This window comes from Pelophylax lessonae, assembly GCF_965119305.1.
Source record: "Pelophylax lessonae genome assembly, chromosome: 7".
Classification (NCBI taxonomy): Eukaryota; Metazoa; Chordata; class Amphibia; order Anura; family Ranidae; genus Pelophylax; species Pelophylax lessonae.
In genome coordinates, this window is record NC_138774.1 from 77976200 (window position 1) to 77996051 (window position 19852).

Consider the following 19852-nt stretch of genomic DNA (forward strand, 5'->3'; position numbering starts at 1 on the left):
GTCACTGGTACCCCCAATAGTGTCAAAAATGTCAGTTAGGGGTCCGATCTGTCCGCCGCAATGTCGCAGTCCCGCAAAAAAAAAAAAAAAAAAAATTGCAGATCGCTGCCATTTCTAGTTAAAAAAAAAAATAAATAAAAATGACATAAATCTTTCCCGTAGTTAGTAAATGCAAAAAACTTTACGCAAACCAATCAAAATACGCTTATTGCGTTTTTTTTTTTTTCTCCTTAGAATTTCTTATAAAAGAATGTGAAAAATATTGTTTTTTTAAAAATTGTCACTTTTTTTTTTTTTTTGTTTATAGTGCAAAAAAAAAATCGCAAAGGTGATCAAATACCACCAAAAGAAAGCTCTATTTGTGGGAAAAAAGGACGTCAAATTCGTTTAGGTACAGTGTGGCACAACCGTGCAATTGTCTGTTAAAATAACGCAGTGCAGAATCGCAAAATAGGGCCTGGTCTTTGAACAGCCAAATCCTCCGGGGCTAAAGTGGTTGATGAGAACACTCAAAATTAAAAATGTGAAATTGTTATTTAAAGTGGAACTAAACCCTCCTATCGTTTTCATACAAGTAAGCTGCCATCTTAGCCTCTGTTTGATCTGCAACTGCCGTGGAGCTGCACATGTGATCAGTTATGACTTCAGCCTTTTGATAGTTTGACAGTTTGGTTTTTGGTTAAGAGCACAAGCAAATGTGACAGTTAGCAATTCCAGCATTCCAGGAATGTAACTTTTTTTTGTGAAATCGTTAAATCAGTGGGTTTAGTTCTGCTTTAAATCCTCAGGAAGAGATTATAGCACTTGGTCCTGTTCTGATTGGTGGACCTGAACGCACCTCTATGTGTTGGCTGTAGCTTCACCCACTTTGAAGCCAAAATTAGGGGCATTCCCGTGGGTGGCGATACAGCCAGCACCCCCGCCTCCTCCAATCTGACATTTTTTTTTTTTTTCTAGGACTTGTTTATACATGCGCCACCCTCTGAAGAGCTATCCATGGTGGATCGATTTTTAGAGTAGTTTGACAGACAACGAGGAGATGTTCTGTTGTCTGATTTAACCCCTAAAAAAAACGGCACCTCCGCATTCAGTTCAGTGGACTGCTGAACGTAACAGAAAGGACTAATTTCTGTCTGACCAGACTGCCTAGCAAGCAAGGGACACTTGGTCATCTGGGGCAATTAAAGAAAAAAAAACAATTGAAATGAGACTTATTTAAAGTGGTATGAATCTGTAATATACAAAATGTAATATAGTCCATCCTACTAATCCTTAAAGTGTAAGTTCACCTTTACAGAAAATCTGTAAGGTGAAGTCACACTGGACCCCCCCCCCCCCATATTCCCCTTGGTCCCGCTGTACTGTAGTCCTGAGATCCCCTGCTGTCAGACACTGGGGCAGCACTTCCCAAGTTGGGGATTTGAAATCCTTGCGGCTTTATCTCTTATCAATACCTCTCGGCGTGTATATATAGAAGGCATTCTAATTGGTCAGCACTGTCACATGGATGGTGCTGACAAATCAGAATCCATCTAGCCCATCCTGTCGGCGCTGGAGGAGAGGAGAGAAAGCCAGGAGGATTTCAAATCCCGGACCTTTGAAGCGGCATACCCGTGCCTGACAGCAGGGGATCGCGGGACTCTGGTACAGGGGGACCAGTGTAAGTTCACCTTTCAGATTTTCTGTAAAGGTGAACTTACCCTTTAAATGTGGTGGCTGCATTCGTTTTTATTTTTAGGGGTTTTATCCTCCCTCATTTTCACTTGGTGATCTGGCCACACTTCCGCTCTCTGGATGGAGTGGAGGAGCCACCTTTGGACAGCACCATTGTCACTCTGGAGAGGGGAATGTTAGATGGACTTGACTAACAAATTAAAGCCAAACTCCACCCAGCACTTTTTATTTAGTTACAGCAACCGTTTTTCTTTTGGGATAAAGGTGTTACATAGATTAATGACTGTAGTGAGCACCCCTGTCAGTGGTAAAGCAGAACTAAACCCTCCTCTCCTTTACCCGCAAACAAGCTGCCACCCTAGCCTCTATTTGATCTGCAATTGCTATGGTGCTGCACATGTGATCAGGTATGATACCAGCCATTTAGTGGCTTAGAAGTTCAGTGGAAAGCACAAGCGACATTCAGTTACCCTTCACATCATGCCTTCAATGTAACTTTTTTGCGAAACTGATAAATTGATGTTTAGTTCCGCTTTAAATGGTTTGTCCCAACCCTCTAACTGCCACTTTTGTTAAAGTGAAACTAGTCATGATTACTTCCCTCTACTCCAATAGTCTGACACCCATGAGGTTCCTCGCCAACATCTTCTCCTCAGCTTCTTCCAGGTGCCGATCTTCAGCCATCTTTATTGTCCAGTGCAGGATGACCAGTCCATTTGGATATGTAAACCGAGCTGTGTGCGTTTTGGATTTAATGACGTCTTACAGCTACATTCACACAGATGATTGCGATCCGGAATCGTAGGTCTATCTGAACAGCTTCAGCCTTTACAAATGAATGACAGGCTGACAGAGGCTGCATCTGTTGGTGACTGTCTTCATATAATTACACATGGAGCGATTACCTGCGGTTAGGGACAGATGAGCACTTACAGTTGCCGCCTGCTTGCTGTACACAGGTGCGATCCACCAACTAAGCCTACATTCAGGCACATGGGGGTGACCACCAGTGCAGTTCATTAGGTTCTTGCCAGTGCTATTAACCACTTACCCACTGGGCACTTAAACCCTCTTCCTAACCAGACCAGTTTTCAGCTTTCAATGCTCTCACATTTTGAATGACAATTACTCGTCATGCAACACTGTACCCATATGAAATTTCTGTCCTTTTCACACAAACAGAGCTTTATTTTGGTGGTATTTAATCATCATTGGGTATTTTATTTTTTTTGCTATAAATGAAAAAGACCGAATATTTTGTAAAAAAAAAATGCATTTTTCTTTGTTTCGGTTTTCAAATTTCGCAAATTTTAGTAATTTTTCTTCATAAATTTTGGCCAAAATTTATACTGCTACATATCTTTGGTAAAAATAACTCCAATAAGTATATACAGTAAAACCTTGGTTTGAGAGTAACTTGGTTTGAGAGCGCTTTGCAAGACAAGCTAATTTTTAAAATAAATTTAGACTTGATATACAAGCGATGTCTTGATATACAAGTAGCGTCATGTATATAAAAAAAGAGAGGAGCCTCTAAAGTGTAGCAAAATGGTTACATTTAATGGAGGTTCAATATTTAGCAACTCACATGGTTGATGATTAAAACAGGCACATCTAAGTATACAGACATCCGGGGTAAAGCTGTCCACATAGTCATAGACTGTCCTCTGCACAGCCATCTTCATCATCCCATCCCCGCTGCACTCCACGAGCGATTCATAGCCTCACTTTCTGATCACTCTACTGCAGGCTATTCTTCCCGGTCACGATTGCAGACTGACATCGGTGAGAGCCGGTGGTTCAGAAGATGGTCTATGTGGACAGCTTTACCCCGGATGCCTGCATACTTAGATGTGCCTATTTTAATCATCAACCATGTGAGTTGCTAAATGTTGAACCTTCATTAAATGTAACCATATTGCTACACTCTCATCTCTCTTATATTCTGTAGCTCTGCTAGATTTTGCTTCTAATCCCCTTGGGAAGGCTGCATATTGTGAATGGACATTTTATGATGACACAACCTATCACATTGCTATAATCTTTGTATATAGACTATAAACTGAAGGACTCGTGGAACGAATCATCTGAGTTTCCATTATTTCTTATGGGAAAATTCGCTTTGATATAAGAGTGCTTTGGATTACAAGCATGCTTCCAGAACGAATTATGCTCCCAATCCAAGGTTTTACTGTAATATTAACGAAAGGTGCACTCTGTATACAAGTTTCATATAAAACCCCCCCAAGAGTCCACTAGCGGCGCTCGCAGTGTATTATCCACATACACTTAAATTCTTGTCTCATGAATGTAACAAAATTCCAGTGAGAGAAACACCATAATGGATGCTTCCCGCATACAGTTCAGGGTCAAATAGAGCACAGTCCCAATGTTGGTCCGTTAAAGTGCATAAAACCACGTGCATACATACAGCAGAAAAAAACCTCCACCTCACCGCTGTGCACGCCTTATGGTAATGCACTTACCAGAGGCGGGTTAAAATTAAGCCTGTAGTATTAATCCCAGAAGGACAGGATCCTCAGAATGCCCAGATAATGGAACAGATACAGCGTCCTCTCCAACATTAAATGGACTGCTTTCAGCTCACCAGGATGTGCATGGAAGTAAATAGCAAAACCTACATAGCATAATCCTGTTAATAACGTTTATTTAAAAAAAAAACCCAAACGCATATCACTTTGGAATTGCACTCACAAGGGTACAAAAAAAGATCAGTCATATAGTAGAAAGTTACCGGATAACCGACAGTCAAATCCCCGTCTGTACAAAGAAACCGCCAGGTACCTTGGCTGGATGTCTTCCGGGTGTGACGTCAGACGTTATCGGTGACCATGGAAACCGCGTGCTCACGCCCTTACGCGTTTCGTCATCATGGACTTCAACTGAGGGCGCCCTCAGCCGTGATGTGCTGGGTCCCCGGGACCCAGCGAGCACGGACACTCCCATGTGCGTGCCGGAAGCGTGATTCTGGGAGGACATCATTGTACTCCCTCTCAGAATAAGCCGACCGCTTTGTAGCAGTCATTCGGCTATGGCCCTTTTGGCAAGTGGTTAAACACGGTTTGCACTCTGTTAGGGCTGCAACTAACGATTTGTTGGCCGAATGTTTTGATTGATCAGATAATAACCTTAAAAAAATTGTGGTGTATAATTTAGTTGATATGTAAAGATTTAAAAAAAGGCAATTTATTCCTGAATATCTATATGCAGTGGTAAAGAGATATACTGTATATACTATTAGCGGTTGAATCTGGTAAATATCATCAGACTCAGAGTTCACATTTTTTATTTGAAAAAAGAAAAAAAATGACTGTTTTGCTGATTTTCAGAAAGGAACTGTAATCTATTATGTATGACAGACTCCCTTGTCATAGGCAGGTGGCTTGGTAAAAGCTACCTGCGCCTGCTGTCACTTATGCTTACCGTACAAAAACAATGATAGAAAAAAAATTCTACCGGTTATATTTCTCCAAGCAGATAACAGCGCTTGCTAATGTGTTCAGTACACCATAAATAACATGAACATATCAGAATAAAATTAACTGTGCAACATAACAAGTTAAAATGTCTGTGTAACACCATATGCTTCTATAATACAAAAAAAAAAGTAAAAGAAAAGTCCAAGTGAATAATAGTGAAGAAGACCATCCATAAAGGAAAGAGAACTCTGTGTCACTGATTCTTCCTCCTCTGCCTTTCAGAAGATCCAAAACCAATGTCTTCCTTCAAGAAAATGTTAATTTTAAGAATGTTCATTCGATTTTCTAATTGTTAGTGGGGTCAAATCGACGTTTGTTTTCGACCACAGTGACAGGAAAATTCGAAGGAGCAGAATAGAAAACTTCTTGGTAAAAGGAATTTTCACACAGTGTATGTGGTTTTCATTCAGAAATTACATTCATTTTAAAACTGAAGGTTAAAAACAAGTAAAAGTTTCAAACGACATTCTTTCATTCATCGAATGTACAAAGATTTTTTGTATGAATATTCTCGTCAGAATGTGTATGGTCAGCATAAGGCTCGTTCACACCTATGTAGTTTGCTTTTGATCCATTTTTGGTGTGTGTTTTGCATTTTTGCACAAGCAATTTTGCTGGGATTTGCTTTTTTGCATTCTCTATGCTTTTTTGGCCAATTTGTTGTTGTATTAAAAAAATGCTAATGGCGGCAAAAAAGCCAAAAAGCACAAACTTTTCGGCAGCTTCTCCATTGAAGTCTATTGAACCAAATAAGCAAAAAAAGCACAGTTTTTGCACTGGAAAAAAGTCCTTGACCCTTTCCATATACGCAGCGGCTGAAAAAAAGCATAGATGTGAACGTGTCCCATAGGAAATCATGTTAAATGAACTATAGTGCGTTTCTGCAAAAAGCACAAAAAAATGCATTGGTGTGAACCAGGCCAAGATGTTTAGTAAACTGATATATGAAGGTGCGCTAATAGAAAAGGCGATCAAATACATAGACCAGTGGTGTCCAAACTTTTTTCAAAGAGGGCCAGATTTGATGAAGTGAACATGCGTGAGGGCCGACCATTATGCCTGACATTTGAACCATTACTATCGAGCGGGACTCGTGAGCTGCCGAGGGAGGCCAGAGGCCCCGCCCCCGAGCCATTGCATCGGCATCAGGGCGGGGATGTGAGGAGTCCCCGAGAGAAAGGCATTTTAAAGTCAGCAGTGTCTCAGGGGGCCGTATAAAACTAAAGGACGGGCCGCAACTGGCCCGCGGGCCGGACTTTGGACATGACTGACCTAGACTATATAGTGACACAAAAATTGCTACAAAGAAAAATTAAAAATGTATACAAATAAAAGTCTTGCAAAAACAACGAATTTTCAATTAAACCAAAAATGGTAAAGGAATGAAGTACTGAGTGAGGTGAAAAAAGTCCAAAGTAAGAAGCCTCTTAGGGTCCTTTCACACACGGCGTCCATCAGGCGGACTCCGTTTTTCTCAGTGGGGGGATTGATCCGCCGATCCCCCGCTGAGCAGGAGGATGACAGCTGTGTCTCCGCGCTTTGTGTGGAGACAGAGCTGTCAGGTCCCCATGCATCTCTATGGGGGAATCGGATGGGAACGGACTGTCTGTCCATTCTCATCCAATTCGCTGGATGGAAAATAGGGTTTCCATCCGTCCAGATTTGACAGATTGGATCGGATGTCGGTGGACATCCGATGCCCCGTAGAGATGCATGGGGGGGACCGTTCAGATCCGCCAAAAAAACTGACAGGTGGATCTGAACTAACTGCCGTTTCACACTACCGCGACTTGTCAGGCGACTTGGTCGCCTGACAAGTCGTGCTCCTTTCTGTGCTATGGGAACCGTTCTTAGAAAAAGGTTCCTGCACTACTTTTGACCGAAGTCGGAGCGACTTGCATTCACTTCCATAATGTGAAGTCCGTGCAAGTCGCGCCGAAGTCGCGGTGCACGGCGACTTCACTAGTCGCCCCGAAGTCGTGTCTCCATAGTGTGAACCGACTCTTAGAATGTGAAATTTTCAGGTAAGTCCATAGGATTTCAGACTGCAATCAAGGTAAAGGTGATTCACTTATTTAACCCCTCGAGTGCTGCATGCAGATCCCCTGTGTGCTCACAATAAGGTGGCTGCTTACCAGATACAGAGTATCAATGGGCTCATAGAAACATAAATTCGATAGCAAAGCTGTGGGATGTTCATCAATACAGCAAGTATCGCTCAGAACTGCAGGACAAAAACACCACTCCTACACCACTCCGAGATCCGGCAGTAGCTTCCAGTGTTAGCCACAGACTCTACGCAGTAACACCAGGAAAACCAGATGGAATTCAAATCGGAAACAGAGCAGCCGATAGTGCATTACCTTTTAAACCTTTGAAATACCTTGAAACCTTTATTTAAAACATAAAGGGTTGCACTTACATTTAGATGATGAAGACTTTGCTGGGAGTACTCCAATCCCAGTGGACGCCAGTTTTTGGGGAAATGCGGCACGCATAGGGTGGAGGGCTGTACCGTCACGCTGCTCGGTCTGCACTGCAGGCGGCCGAGCAATCCATACAATAATCTGTCTGTTTAGCGAAATTTTCATCATCTAAATGTAAGTGCGATAATAATGAACAATATTGGTAAAAGTTTACTTTAAATGTAATGGTAATGCCTTATATTACCTCCAGTCTATCAGCCTTCACCTTCTCTGGGTTCAGATGCTGATCTTCCCTGCACAGTGTTATACTTGCCTGCTCTATGTAATGATTTTGCACAGAGAAGCCCCGATCCTCCTCTTCTGGGGTCCCCGGCTGACGCTTATGGCTTCTCCTGCCTTCAGACTGCCCCAATAGCAAGCTGAAAAGTATAGTATAGAGTGCCCTTATAGCAAGGTAAAAAAAAAACCTTCTGTCTTTAGAACAACTCACTTCCTGCCCAGGACTACATGTCCCATGAGGCATTGCTCCTGCCATTCACATTCACAAGTTCTCAGGCACTTACTGCCACGTATGGATGGTGTACTGAGCTGTATGTGTGCTGCACTGTATTTCCTAAACTGAAAACAATAAATACATTCTGTATGCAGGCCAACTAATTGATTATGAAAATAGTTGACAACTATTTTCATAATCAATTCGTTTTCGATTAATTTATTAGTTGTCTCAACCCCACACTCTGTGTGTGGTCAGTGGCGGCTGTCAAATTTGTAGTTTTGACCGCACACAAACTGGTCAGTTTGTAGTTGGCCAGAGCACAGAGTAGATGCATCCAGAATGTAGTCACCTCTGAACACAGTAGACTATCCGCGTCTGGCCACTCGTGAATGTAGCTCTAGAGTAGATGTCACCAAAATTTTTAAAGCAGAACAACTTGAAAAAATGTTGTTCTTTAGCAAGAAACATACACTCTTCATTAATAATTATGCTACCAAATTAGTGTGTGCTGTATATTGTTGCCAGCATTGCCCCAGCAGTGACTCATAAAGCGGAACTAAACCCATTGATTTATCGGTTTCAAAAAAACAATTTGAGTTGATTGTGTCCTCAACCAAACTGTCAAAACTATCAAATGACTGCTGAAATAACTGATCACATATGCAGCTTCCTTGGCTGTAAAGATTAGGAGACTTTAAGACTATCAGCAGATCAGCCTCTACAAACTCAGCAGTGACTAAAAATGGAGAGCAACAGAGCATGTGCAGGGCAGGGTGATACAGTGTATTACTGGATTATAAACAGTAGAGGCCAATTTTCATTGTTTTACATAGTTCTGCCTACAAAAGGGGCCAGTCTGAAGTGATCTAGCAGGACTTTATTTTCTGACTAAAGTTCCACTTTAAACAAAGGTCCTTTTTATTGTCCTCCAGGCTTTAGGTGGGCCGGACTTTGGCCTGGGGGAGTAGAAAATGACCTAATGGGATGAGGAATAGTGCCCCATCATTGATGTCAGTAGAAGGAATAGTGCCCCATCATTCATGCCAGGGGAAGTAATGGTGCGCCGCCTTTGGTTTCCATTAAAGGAATAGTGCACCGTCATTGATTTCCGTTAAAGGAATTTTTCCCCATCATTGGTGTCATAGGAATAGCATCCTGTCGTTGGCGTTGGTGGGAGCAATGTTGCCCCATCTTTGGTGTCAGGGGGAGGGGGAGGAACAGTGTCCTATCGTTTTTATCAGTAGAATTATGTCCCAATGTTGGTGTCAGTGGAAGGAATGGCGCCTTATCGTTGGCATCACTGCAAGGAATAGTGCCCCATCGTTGGCGTCCATTAAAGTATTAGCGCCCCGTTGTTGGTGTGTGTTAAAGGAATAGTCCCCTGTTGGGTGTCAGTTAAGGGAATAATGCCCCATCTTTGGTGTCGGGGGGGGGGGGGGGAATAGTGCCCCATTTTTGGTGTCAGGTGGAGGACTAATGCCCCGTTGTTGGGAGAAATATTGCCCTATCGTTTATTATTGATCAACGATATCTTTTTTTTTACGCCGATACCAATGTTTTGGTCATGGGATATCGGTATTGGCCGATATTTTCGGACATTAAAAAATAATATATATATATTTTTTTTAATGTCTACAGGTACTGTGGTGGAGGGATCTGGGGGTTTAAAAGACCCCAAACCCCTCCTCTGCACTTAAGGCATTCAAAATGCCAAGTTTGGGTGTTTTGAATGCTGTACTTTTTTGAATTTGGCGCCGCCAGTACCCGGAAGTGATGTCATGTCAGGACATCACTTCCGGGTACTCGGTGCCGAATTTAAAAAAAATGGAGACCCGGTTAGAGCCGAATGTGGCTTTGATTGTGTCTTCTCTTTGACGGCCCTGCAGGTAGGATGCCCGGGTCTCCCGGTGGGACGGGAGACTCGGTCGAGCCGCAGGAGGGGGAGGACGTCCCTTCCCGCTCCTTGGAATGACATCCGAGCGGTTTCTCAGCCGTATTTGTTGTCATTACAACACAGCCAACCGTCAGCTATGGATGCCGGTACCGGGGTGATGCCTCTAGCTGCAGACATCACTCCGGTACAACACTTTCCCGAAATATCGTCAATATCGATAAATCCAATGGGCCAATTCCGATATATCGGGGAAAATGCATATCGGCCACCGATATGTCGGTGTTGCCGATAATCGGTCAATCACTAGTTTATATCAGTATAATTATGCTACAATGTTGCTGTCAGTGGAAGGAATGGCACCTTATCGTTGGCATCGCTGCAAGGAATAGTCCCCCAAGGGCTGAATAAAGGCTAGCAATGGGTAGCCTCCATAGAGGAAAAGGCTTGAAGCCTCCTGGGATGTGTGATATTATCTCAGGAGGCTTCCTCATCCTCTCCGAGGTGTGAAATGAGTAAGTGGAAAAGATTACTTGCTACCCCAAAAAATTGCAAATAATAGGGAGGGGTTAGAATCAGGAGGATGGTATGTGTTAATCATGATTGAAGGTCTGCTTTCTTGGGTGGATGTTCTTCTAGTCAGATGCCCAGCAATCATAACAATAGAACATAAATATGATTGTTTCCAATATGCTTTGCTCAGAAACCGTTATTTGTCACGGTAAAGGTTGGATTTGCCAGGAACAATCAATCACTCCCTTTCAGTACACGTGCTCATTTATTGATTGAAAAAAACATTTGTGATTTATGGACAATCCAATTCTTTCATCCAAGAGAGTGCGATATCGAGTGATCAGATTATTTATTATGTGTTTGGCCAGCATTGGATTCAATTACTTTTAAGTGAATATTTTTTGATAACTACTGATTATAAATGAAAATTAGTATAACTTTTAAACCAAGTAGTCAGGGGATGGTATAATGGGAATGTTCTGTGCTCCCTGGTAGAGTGACACAGCTGTGATAAAAAAAAAAAACTCTGAGGAAAGTCACAGCCAACTGATTCCCAGTGCTTCCATTGCTGACCACGCTCTGAACATGCTGTGCGCACTGTCTAGCTTTTAAACTTTTCAGTTTGCTGACCCAGAATAAGTGTGCATATTTGGAAAATCGGAGCATATCAAGCGTCCGTGACAAAGTACTGACCCAGGAGAGTCCGCATGACAGACGGGCAACTAGCATTTTAAGATGGAAATGCCGGCCTGCGTGTTTTTCACTCGACAGGTCTTTATTTAACGTTACGCATTTCTGAAGGCTGCCAATGACGATGTTATGTTGCTGTTATGCTCACCCTCTTGCTTCAGTACTTTAACTCCACACCTTAAAGAGGAAGTAAACCCTCCTCTGTAACTTGTACCTATAGGTAAGCCTATGATGAAGCTTACATATAGGTACTGTAAATATCTCCTAAACATGCACCGTTTAGGAGATATTTACCTTACATGCAGCCAGTGACATCACTGGCGCATGCGCTCTGAAGGAACATATATAAGGGGGAGAAGTGGTTGGAATCGGCGCTACCTTTTATGTGTATAATAAAAACCAGACCATATATGAATAAATGTGCAAAATAAGGTGCTAGTGCAAAGAGTAAAGTATGTGCAAGAAGGATGATCATGCAGGATAAATGTGCAAATTAAAACACTATAAATGGCCGGATAGTTAAAAAAATTGCAAAAGTGCTGGTGAATATATTTAATATTGTGACAAGTATGGTACAAATAGTAATACATATTAATAAATATTGGTAAACAAATTTCATATGAGTGGTCAATCAAATTGGAGTAAAGAAATAAATGTGATGGTGAGCTTCAAATCGCTATGTTCCCACTTCCACTAGAGGTTGCACTTACCCCTCAGCAAGGTAATAATACTGGCTGCATAGGGTAGGTTATGGAAAAGTTCCCAGATCTGACCCCTATCTATCCTTACGGACCGATGGATCCCATCTGAGTAAGGGGAAAAAACCTCTTAGCGTAGTATGTAATATTAAATTACAAAGGGAGCAGTAGTGACTCACGCTTGGGCTGTAGCAGATCGATTCAGAAAAGTGTATGCAGCGCCGAGGGAGCTTCCGCGTTCCACACACGGCGAGCTGCAGACCGGAAGCGACGTTGACGTTTGGTTCCAACCTACGCGTTTCGTCATTGGACGTCTACGGGAACGGTGCCCGTCAGTCATCTCCTCAGTCCAATTATAGCTGGAGACATCCTCGCAGCCAATCACATGTCCGCCTGCAAATTGGCATTTCAGCCCGGCTGGTTAGAGGATGTAATCAACGGCTTACACATCATCATGCTCGATCTTGCTGCAGCATACATTCCCGATTAAGACAAACAATCTTTTTTAATGGACATATAGTTTAAAAACATAATAATGGAAATAAAAATGTAAAAACGTGTTTGTAATAAGGGATGATTGGATATTGTGAACTATTATATATTTCTAAAAACTAATACAAACACAGTTTGTTGTTAAAAGAAATTGGCGATGTTGGATGAAAAGGTCAAAAAGATTTTTTTAAACCCGAAAGATTAAAATATCATTTTTGTGTAACTAGATGATTAGTATATCATTTGTGTAGAGGATATATATCATAGGCCAACACGATGTTGGATGAGAAGGTCAACTTATGTTTCACGGATTAATCTGAGTGAAACCAATTATTTGTTGTTAATGGGAACAATCATTGGAAATCACATGTAGTGAGGAGATGTAATTATTATAAGCACAATGAAACCAAATATTCAGTGAAAACGAGTGATACAGATCAACAGAAGCTCTGAAGGAACGGCCGCTGGTGCCGTTCCTTCAAAGCCCCGTGCCGTGACTGTCGGCTCCCGCGCGCGTGCGTGGGAGTGACGTCACCGCGGCTCCGGCCAATCAGATGGCCGGATGCCGCGATCCCGGAAGACGGGCGACTGGACATGTCGCCCGTCATACAGGTAAGCGGGCGGCACGGCGGGGGCTCGTTTTAAGGTAAGTGTTTCATAATGAGCTAGTATGCGTTGCATACTAGCTCATTATGTGTTTCTCTTTCAGGTTGACAAAAAAAATGTGATTGGGTTTACAAACTCTTTAAAGCGGAGTTCCAGCCTTTTCTGTGTTTTTATTAGGTCAGCAGCTACAAAAAATGTATCTGCTGACTTTTAATAAACACACGCACCTGTCCCACGGTTCAGCGATGCGGACGCCCGAAGTCTCTATCCTCTCCCTCTGGTCCCAGTGGTGCCGGCATCACTAGTGAGGGCACCGGGCTGTGACATCTTGCCGCTTCACACCTGGGTGTGTACTGCGCATTCATGAGTCGTGCTGCGCGTCTTGATTGGCCGGCCATCTTCTGGGACCTGTGATGTGTCCCAGAAGATTGGAGGGAGAGAGGAGAACTTCGGCTCAGGGTGCTCCGAGCGAGAGTGGGTACTTGTCAAAACTAGGTACCTGCTCCCCCCCAAAAAAATGACATGCCAAATGTGGCATATCAGGGGGTTAGGAGTACTTAGAGCAGAACTTCCACTTTTGGGTGGAACTCCGCTTTAAAATATAAGGTTGTCCTGCCTCATCCCCTCTCCCTCTTTTACAGTTCAACATGTTTTTTTTTTTTTTTTTGCACCTAACTTCTCACCTAGAGAATAACATAGTTTGATATTTTATTCTTTGAAGACCCGTACCTAAATCAATTACAATTTGCTATGTCTTTGGCCACCTTAAAGGAGATTGTACAGTCTTGGGCCCCCATAAGGAGATTGTACAGGCTATGGCCACCTTAAGAATGGGTCCACAGTCACACTTTTCATCTGAAGTCACAGACTTGTAATAGAATGATGAGATTGCATATGTCTTCTGAGGGAGACGCATATCCTCAAACGAAGGTGTTCCCGGATGAGTGGCGAACCTGATGGGGGTTCACGTGGGTCCTTCCCACTGATTGTTTTGTACTACGCCACATGTGGCGGTGGTAGTTTTGCAATTCGCCCTGCGCGGTAAAATACTTTTTTGTCAAAAGCAATAAATAAAAACATAAAAAAAAGAATGGGTTCACACTACTGCAACCTACGTTGCAACTTTGCCAGACGATTTGAGTACTGCTTTGATGCGACTTTCAGGAATGCCTGGGTAATCTTCCTGTAATGTCGGTTCCAAATCACATCTATATAGATGAGGCAACTTCCATTAAAGTCTTTGGCCACAATTAGGAAAGAAGTCGACTAGGAACTTTTTCTAAAATCGGAGCAACTTCAGTAATGCTAATTAAGACAGCTCTCATTGGCTAACGTGGGATTTCACATGTAATGCGATTTGGGGTCTCACGAGTCGGATCCCAAGTCGAGTCAGTGTGAACCAAGGAAATTGTACAGTCAGATTGTAATATTTGTGGTCAGCTCAATGGTCGCCATACTTGTTACAATCAACCATATAGTCTTTGAATGATCAGGTTTAGATTTACCAAAACTATGTAGTATGAGCACCTACCTTTATCCTATCAAACTGTACCCAATCAGGCAGGCCCTTGCATTGCAGAGTGTTTCATAATCTAAAGGAGATTGTACAGTCAGATTGTAACGTGTGGGGAACTTTGGACAGATTGTAAACTTGTTTTGAATTTAAAATTGTTTTGAGTTTTAAGTGGAAAATCTCAATTCTATTGTTTTCCATGATCTGAACTCTTTTAGGAGAAGATGCAATCCACTCTCACAGCAGCTGATCTGGAGACGCACCTCATAAACCAGGTACACCTAAATTTATTGTGTGCCAGTAGTTTCAAAGTTTGTTACATTGTGGGTGTCTGAGGCGTGGTATGATATATACTGATAAATATTTATTGTTGTAATGGGCACTGGGTCTGCAAGAAGGAAAGCCCCAAAACAAAAATGTATAAAGTCTAGATTTGAAGCGTATCCAAACTCAAAAACAAAAATGTGATCTATTGCAGCTTACCAGTCCTTATATGTGATGGCTGCATTAGTTAATTTGCAGGCTTTTACCTTTATTTTGCCCAAGTTATCCTGCAAATAGCCAGAGTTGTATGAAGTACTCGAAACCCATACTTGAGTAAAAGTACAAGTGCTCGATCAAAAAGTGACTTTGACTTGAGTAGAAGTGGAAGTGCTCGATCAAAAAGTTACTTGAGTAGAAGTACTAAAGTATTCAACATTTTTTGTACTTAAGTATTGCAAGTAGTTTTTTTTTTTAAATTTTGCTACTCAAGTACTGAAAGTAAAAGTACAAGTACTGTGTTATGTAGTTATTAAAGAAAGAAGTCAAAAGTTTGAACATCATATTGTTTTTTATTATTTCAAATGCAGCTTTTATTTATACATACAGTAGCTTTTATTTTCGTATGCGCTGATAATACACATGTTTTGAGCTTCATGAAATCTGCCATCTACTGTTCTGGCAGTGGTAATTTTTATAATAGAAACGAGTAACTATGCAGCACAAAAAAAAATATCGGAGTAGAAATATTGAAATCATTGAAAAAATGTAGTGAAGTAAAAGTGGAAGTAGGAGAAAAACATTCTAATCTAGGAAAGTACAGATACCGCCTTTCGGTACTTAAGTACAGTAGTGAAGTAGTTCTACTTAGTTACTATACATCTCTGCAAATAGCACACCTGTTTCAGGGTGACAGCACTCACTTGCTGTAACGTATCTAGCGGAGCAGCAGCATTGTCATCCTGGGACAGGAAGGTTGCGAGGACTATAGGAGACCTCTCCTTTTCCTCTTCTCCATTACATAGGGGGGGGGGGAGGTGTTCTAGTCCAGTGCTTCTCAACCTTTTTTCAGTCGAGGCACCCTTTAAAAATTATGGACAGTCTTGAGGCACCCCATTCTAAAATGTAAAAACTATACTATTAGTTTTGCACAACACAGCAACATCCACACAAGTAGGAAACCCAATGTTAGAAGTGATTTATTCTTCAATAGCAAATGCACTTTTTCAACCTGGTACTGACTAGAATTTAAATGTTTCTCTTCTCCCTATATTTTTCTCCATCACTTAGCTAAGGTGCCCTCAAGAAGTTTGTAATGGTGCCCAATGAAACCTTTGCCTTTGTGTAACTAAAAGGCAGCTTTATCCACAAGCCAGCCTGTATATCATTTTGGGGAAATTTTTAAGGGAATTTTGTCAAGGAACACTTAAAGAAACCTCAGGGCACCCTGGTTGAAAATGGCTGCTCTAGTCCACATAAGAGAATTGGAAAGGCAAAAAACAATTTGTCTGAGATTTCAGTTTGGTGCACAGGAAGTTACGAGGACACTGAATTTCTGTATTCGACCGGTATTTCTCTTTCGTTCATTGATGGACACAGCTCCTTAGGATTCTTGACCAGTGGGTTTATACTGCCCCCTACAGGAGTAGGACACTAGGCAGAAAAAAAACTCGACTACGCCTATGGGCAGTACCAGGAGGTATAGTCAACCCCCCCTCCTCTCCATGCTATAGGCATGCCTAGTCCACTGCCTAGTCCACAGTAAGGACCTAGTTCCTTGCTGGGATCTCTGCTCCTGGCATTTTTTTCTTTTTAAACCGCTTTTCTCTTACGTCCCGCCTCTTCATATTCCCGACAGTCGCCGCCTCTTCATATTCGTCACTAATGGGGTTATTGACCTTTGCTCCGTAGGAGTGCTAGGCAACAGAATATATTAATATCAAAGCTTTTAGCATATCCCACCCCCAGGGGGTGGTCCCCTCAGTCAATACCTCCTTGCTTCCTGCATACCAACTCAGTTTCATATGCCTAGCTCAGGAGTGCAGGCTGTTCCTGTGCTGGGGCTCTTAGTCTCAGCCACTTTTCTCTTTTTTTGATTTTGTTTGAAGTTTTTTCTCTTTCTTTTACTTAGCTGTTTATTTTCAGCGTTAGTTAGTTCTTCTGATGAAGATGATTGTGCGGAGCTGGGTCTCAGTCTGGCCACCCTGGATCCTAGGGCTCAGGGCCAGGGGCTTCCCAGCCTGCCATCGAGCGTTCAGCTTAGGTTTTGCCCTGGCACATTGAACGACCCATCCCTGTTCGCTGCAGGGATGCTATCGGTGAGGTGGCTACCTCACTGGATGCCATTGCGGTTTCGCACCGCAACTCCACTGCGTCATGCTTGCGACACTCCCTGTCCTCAGTACTGCGGTTTGGTCGCTGGAGCAGGCTCCCCACGCCATCCGGACTGGTAAGTGTATCTCTATGTGGGGACCTGTCTTTTTTGGGTATCAGTCTGGGACTGTGTGACCCTGCATGTCTGTGTGTCTGCTGTGCTCCCTTTCAGCTCCTGTGTGCACTTGCTGCCTGTGTGTGTGGGCTGTGAGGGGGGGGGGGGGGGCTCTCCCGCTCTGCTGGGTGTCATATGAAGCAGTAGGATTTTAGACATGCTGTGCGGCGATCGCTGGGGCAAAAATTATGGTGGCAGGTCCTGTGAGGTACTGCACACGTTTTTGGCGCCAAATGCCTCCATTTTGGGCGGCGATCGATCCCACATGTCAGCGCCATTTTCTCTGCCCAGGGTTTTGTCCTCAGCCGAGCGGCCATGTTTGTGTAGCCTTACAGAGGCTTCATAGGGGCGGTCAGTCTTGCATCACTTCCTTTTCCTCTGGGACAGCGATCGGTGCAGCAGCCTGTGTGAGCTCTCCAGGTTTTATATCTCCTTTTTTTTTCTGTATTCCTTGCCCAGTTTCTTATCCCTGTGGGGGTCAGTGGGTGCGGTGGGCAGCGCTCGCCGCGATCTTAAAGGGGCAGTACCCTTTATTAATTAATTTGCTGGGGCATGGATTCTCAGGATTGCAAGTTTCCTCCCACCTTGGTGGGGGGCCAAGGGGCTGCTGCTTCCCCCAAGGGGGCTGATCTGGCCACTATTGTGGCAAACTTAGCTGCTCAGGTGCAGATGCTGGTGGCTAATCGATCCACAAAACGGCCCAGGGTGTCTATTTCCTCTGATTCAGAGGGCGATGGGGCTGCTATGGCTGGAGTGCCCTTCTCAGGGTCTCACTCATCCCTAGACCTTGTGGGGTCTGACGGGGTGGCTGAGGTGGAAGGGGTTGATAATTCTCCCCCTGGCTCGTCTGAAGAGCTTGCACTCATGGATGAGTTGGTTGCTTCTATCAAGCAAACGCTGTATTTGCAGGATGAACCATGTCCTCCTGCTTTGATGTCCTCTTATGGGACGCAGAGAAAACGCAAAACATCGCAGGTTTTTCCTTGCTCTACGGAATTTCAGCGCGCGGTTGATGAGCAATGGCGCAATTTAAAATAGCCTTTTGCTGTGCCGAGTAGGTTCAAGCTGCGTTATCCCTTTACACCGGCTACTGATGAGCGTTGGTGTGTACCGCCTCAGGTGGATCACGCGGTGGCGATTTTGAATAAATCAACTGCGATCCCTGCTGAGGATACCCCGGTGTTCCGGGACCCGACGGACAGGAGATTGGAATCTCTGGCCCGTCATGCTTATACGGTTGCTGGCTCTATGCTGAAGCCTATTTTTGCTTCCATAATGGCAGCCCAGGCTATTGCGGATTGGACGCAGATGCTCAAGCGCACTCTGGTGGCTGACTCTGCCCCGCCGACAACTTTGGCTATGGTGGATCAGATTCATCAGGGTGTCATGTATTTGTGTGATGCGGACTTGGATTTAGTCCCTTTGGCGGCGCGCCTTTCTAGTGTGGCGGTCTTGAACCATCGCCTGATATGGTTCAAATGTTGGTCGGTTGACCAATCTTCTCGCAAGACTCTGGCAAATTTGCCCTACGCGGGATCCCGCCTTTTTGGCGAATCTTTGGATACTCTGATAAAGGGTATTTCTTGGGGTAAGAGCACTCTCTTGCCCCAATCTCACAAGACTAAGTTTGTTCGTGGTAAGAAGAATGCTTCGTTTAGGCTCTCTCAGGGGTCCTTTCGTGCCTTTCGGTCGCACTATAAGGGCAAGCCCTTCAAAGGCCAAGGCTCCCAGAAGAAGCCGTGGGCGGGTAAGCAGAAGTCCGGCCAGTCCGGATCCGCTGCCCATAACAATGCGGCCTGAAGGGGCGCCCTCACCCGTTTCTGGGGTGGGGGGACGTTTGCTCGGTTTTCTTCAACCCTGGCTGGACCGCATTCGGGACAGGTGGGTTCAGGAAATCGTTCGATCTGGATACAAGATCGAGTTTCTCTCTCGGCCGGCGGGCAGATTTTTCCCCTCAAACCTTCAGCTGACTCCGGAGCGCTTGCAGGATCTGCACCTGGCGGTGCGGGACCTGCGGGCCCAGGGAGTGGTGGTTCCGGTGCCTCATCGGGACAGATTTCGGGGGTTCTATTCCAATCTGTTCACTGTGTCCAGAAAGGAGGGCAAGGTACGTCCGATTCTGGACTTGAAAGCTCTGAACCGCTTTGTGCGGGTTCGCAAGTTTCGCATGGAATCCCTGCGCTCGGTGGTGGCTGCCCTGGTTCCGGGGGAATTCATGGCCTCCATCGACTTGAAGGATGCGTACCTACACATCCCCATTTTCGAGGGTCACCAGAGGTACCTTCGATTTGCCATTGCGGAGGATCATTATCAATTCGTGGCGTTACCCTTCGGTCACGCTTCGGCTCCGCGGGTTTTCACCAAGGTGCTTGCGCCGGTTCTGGCCTTACTGAGAGCCCAGGGCATCTCTGTCTTGGGGTATCTGGACGATATCCTGATTCGGTCCGCGACCAGTCAGGGTCTGGTGAACGATCTGTCCATCACGATGCAGACTCTGCAGGAATTCGGCTGGACGATAAATTTTCCAAAATCGACGTTGTGTCCGTCGGTTCGTCTTCCCTACCTGGGGATGATTCTGGACTCTGTTCAGGCGAAGGTCTTCCT

The 19852-nt window shown here is 44.0% G+C and overlaps 1 protein-coding gene across 1 annotated transcript in view; it reads left to right on the top strand.

Moving 5' to 3' along the window:
• Positions 1-19852, top strand: part of ALKBH6 (alkB homolog 6) — a 54827-nt gene that overhangs the window by 3462 nt on the left and 31513 nt on the right. The window contains exon 2 of the mRNA XM_082263726.1: positions 14718-14774. Within this exon, the coding sequence (XP_082119852.1) occupies positions 14718-14774 (57 nt within the window). The remainder of the gene's footprint in view (positions 1-14717; positions 14775-19852) is intronic.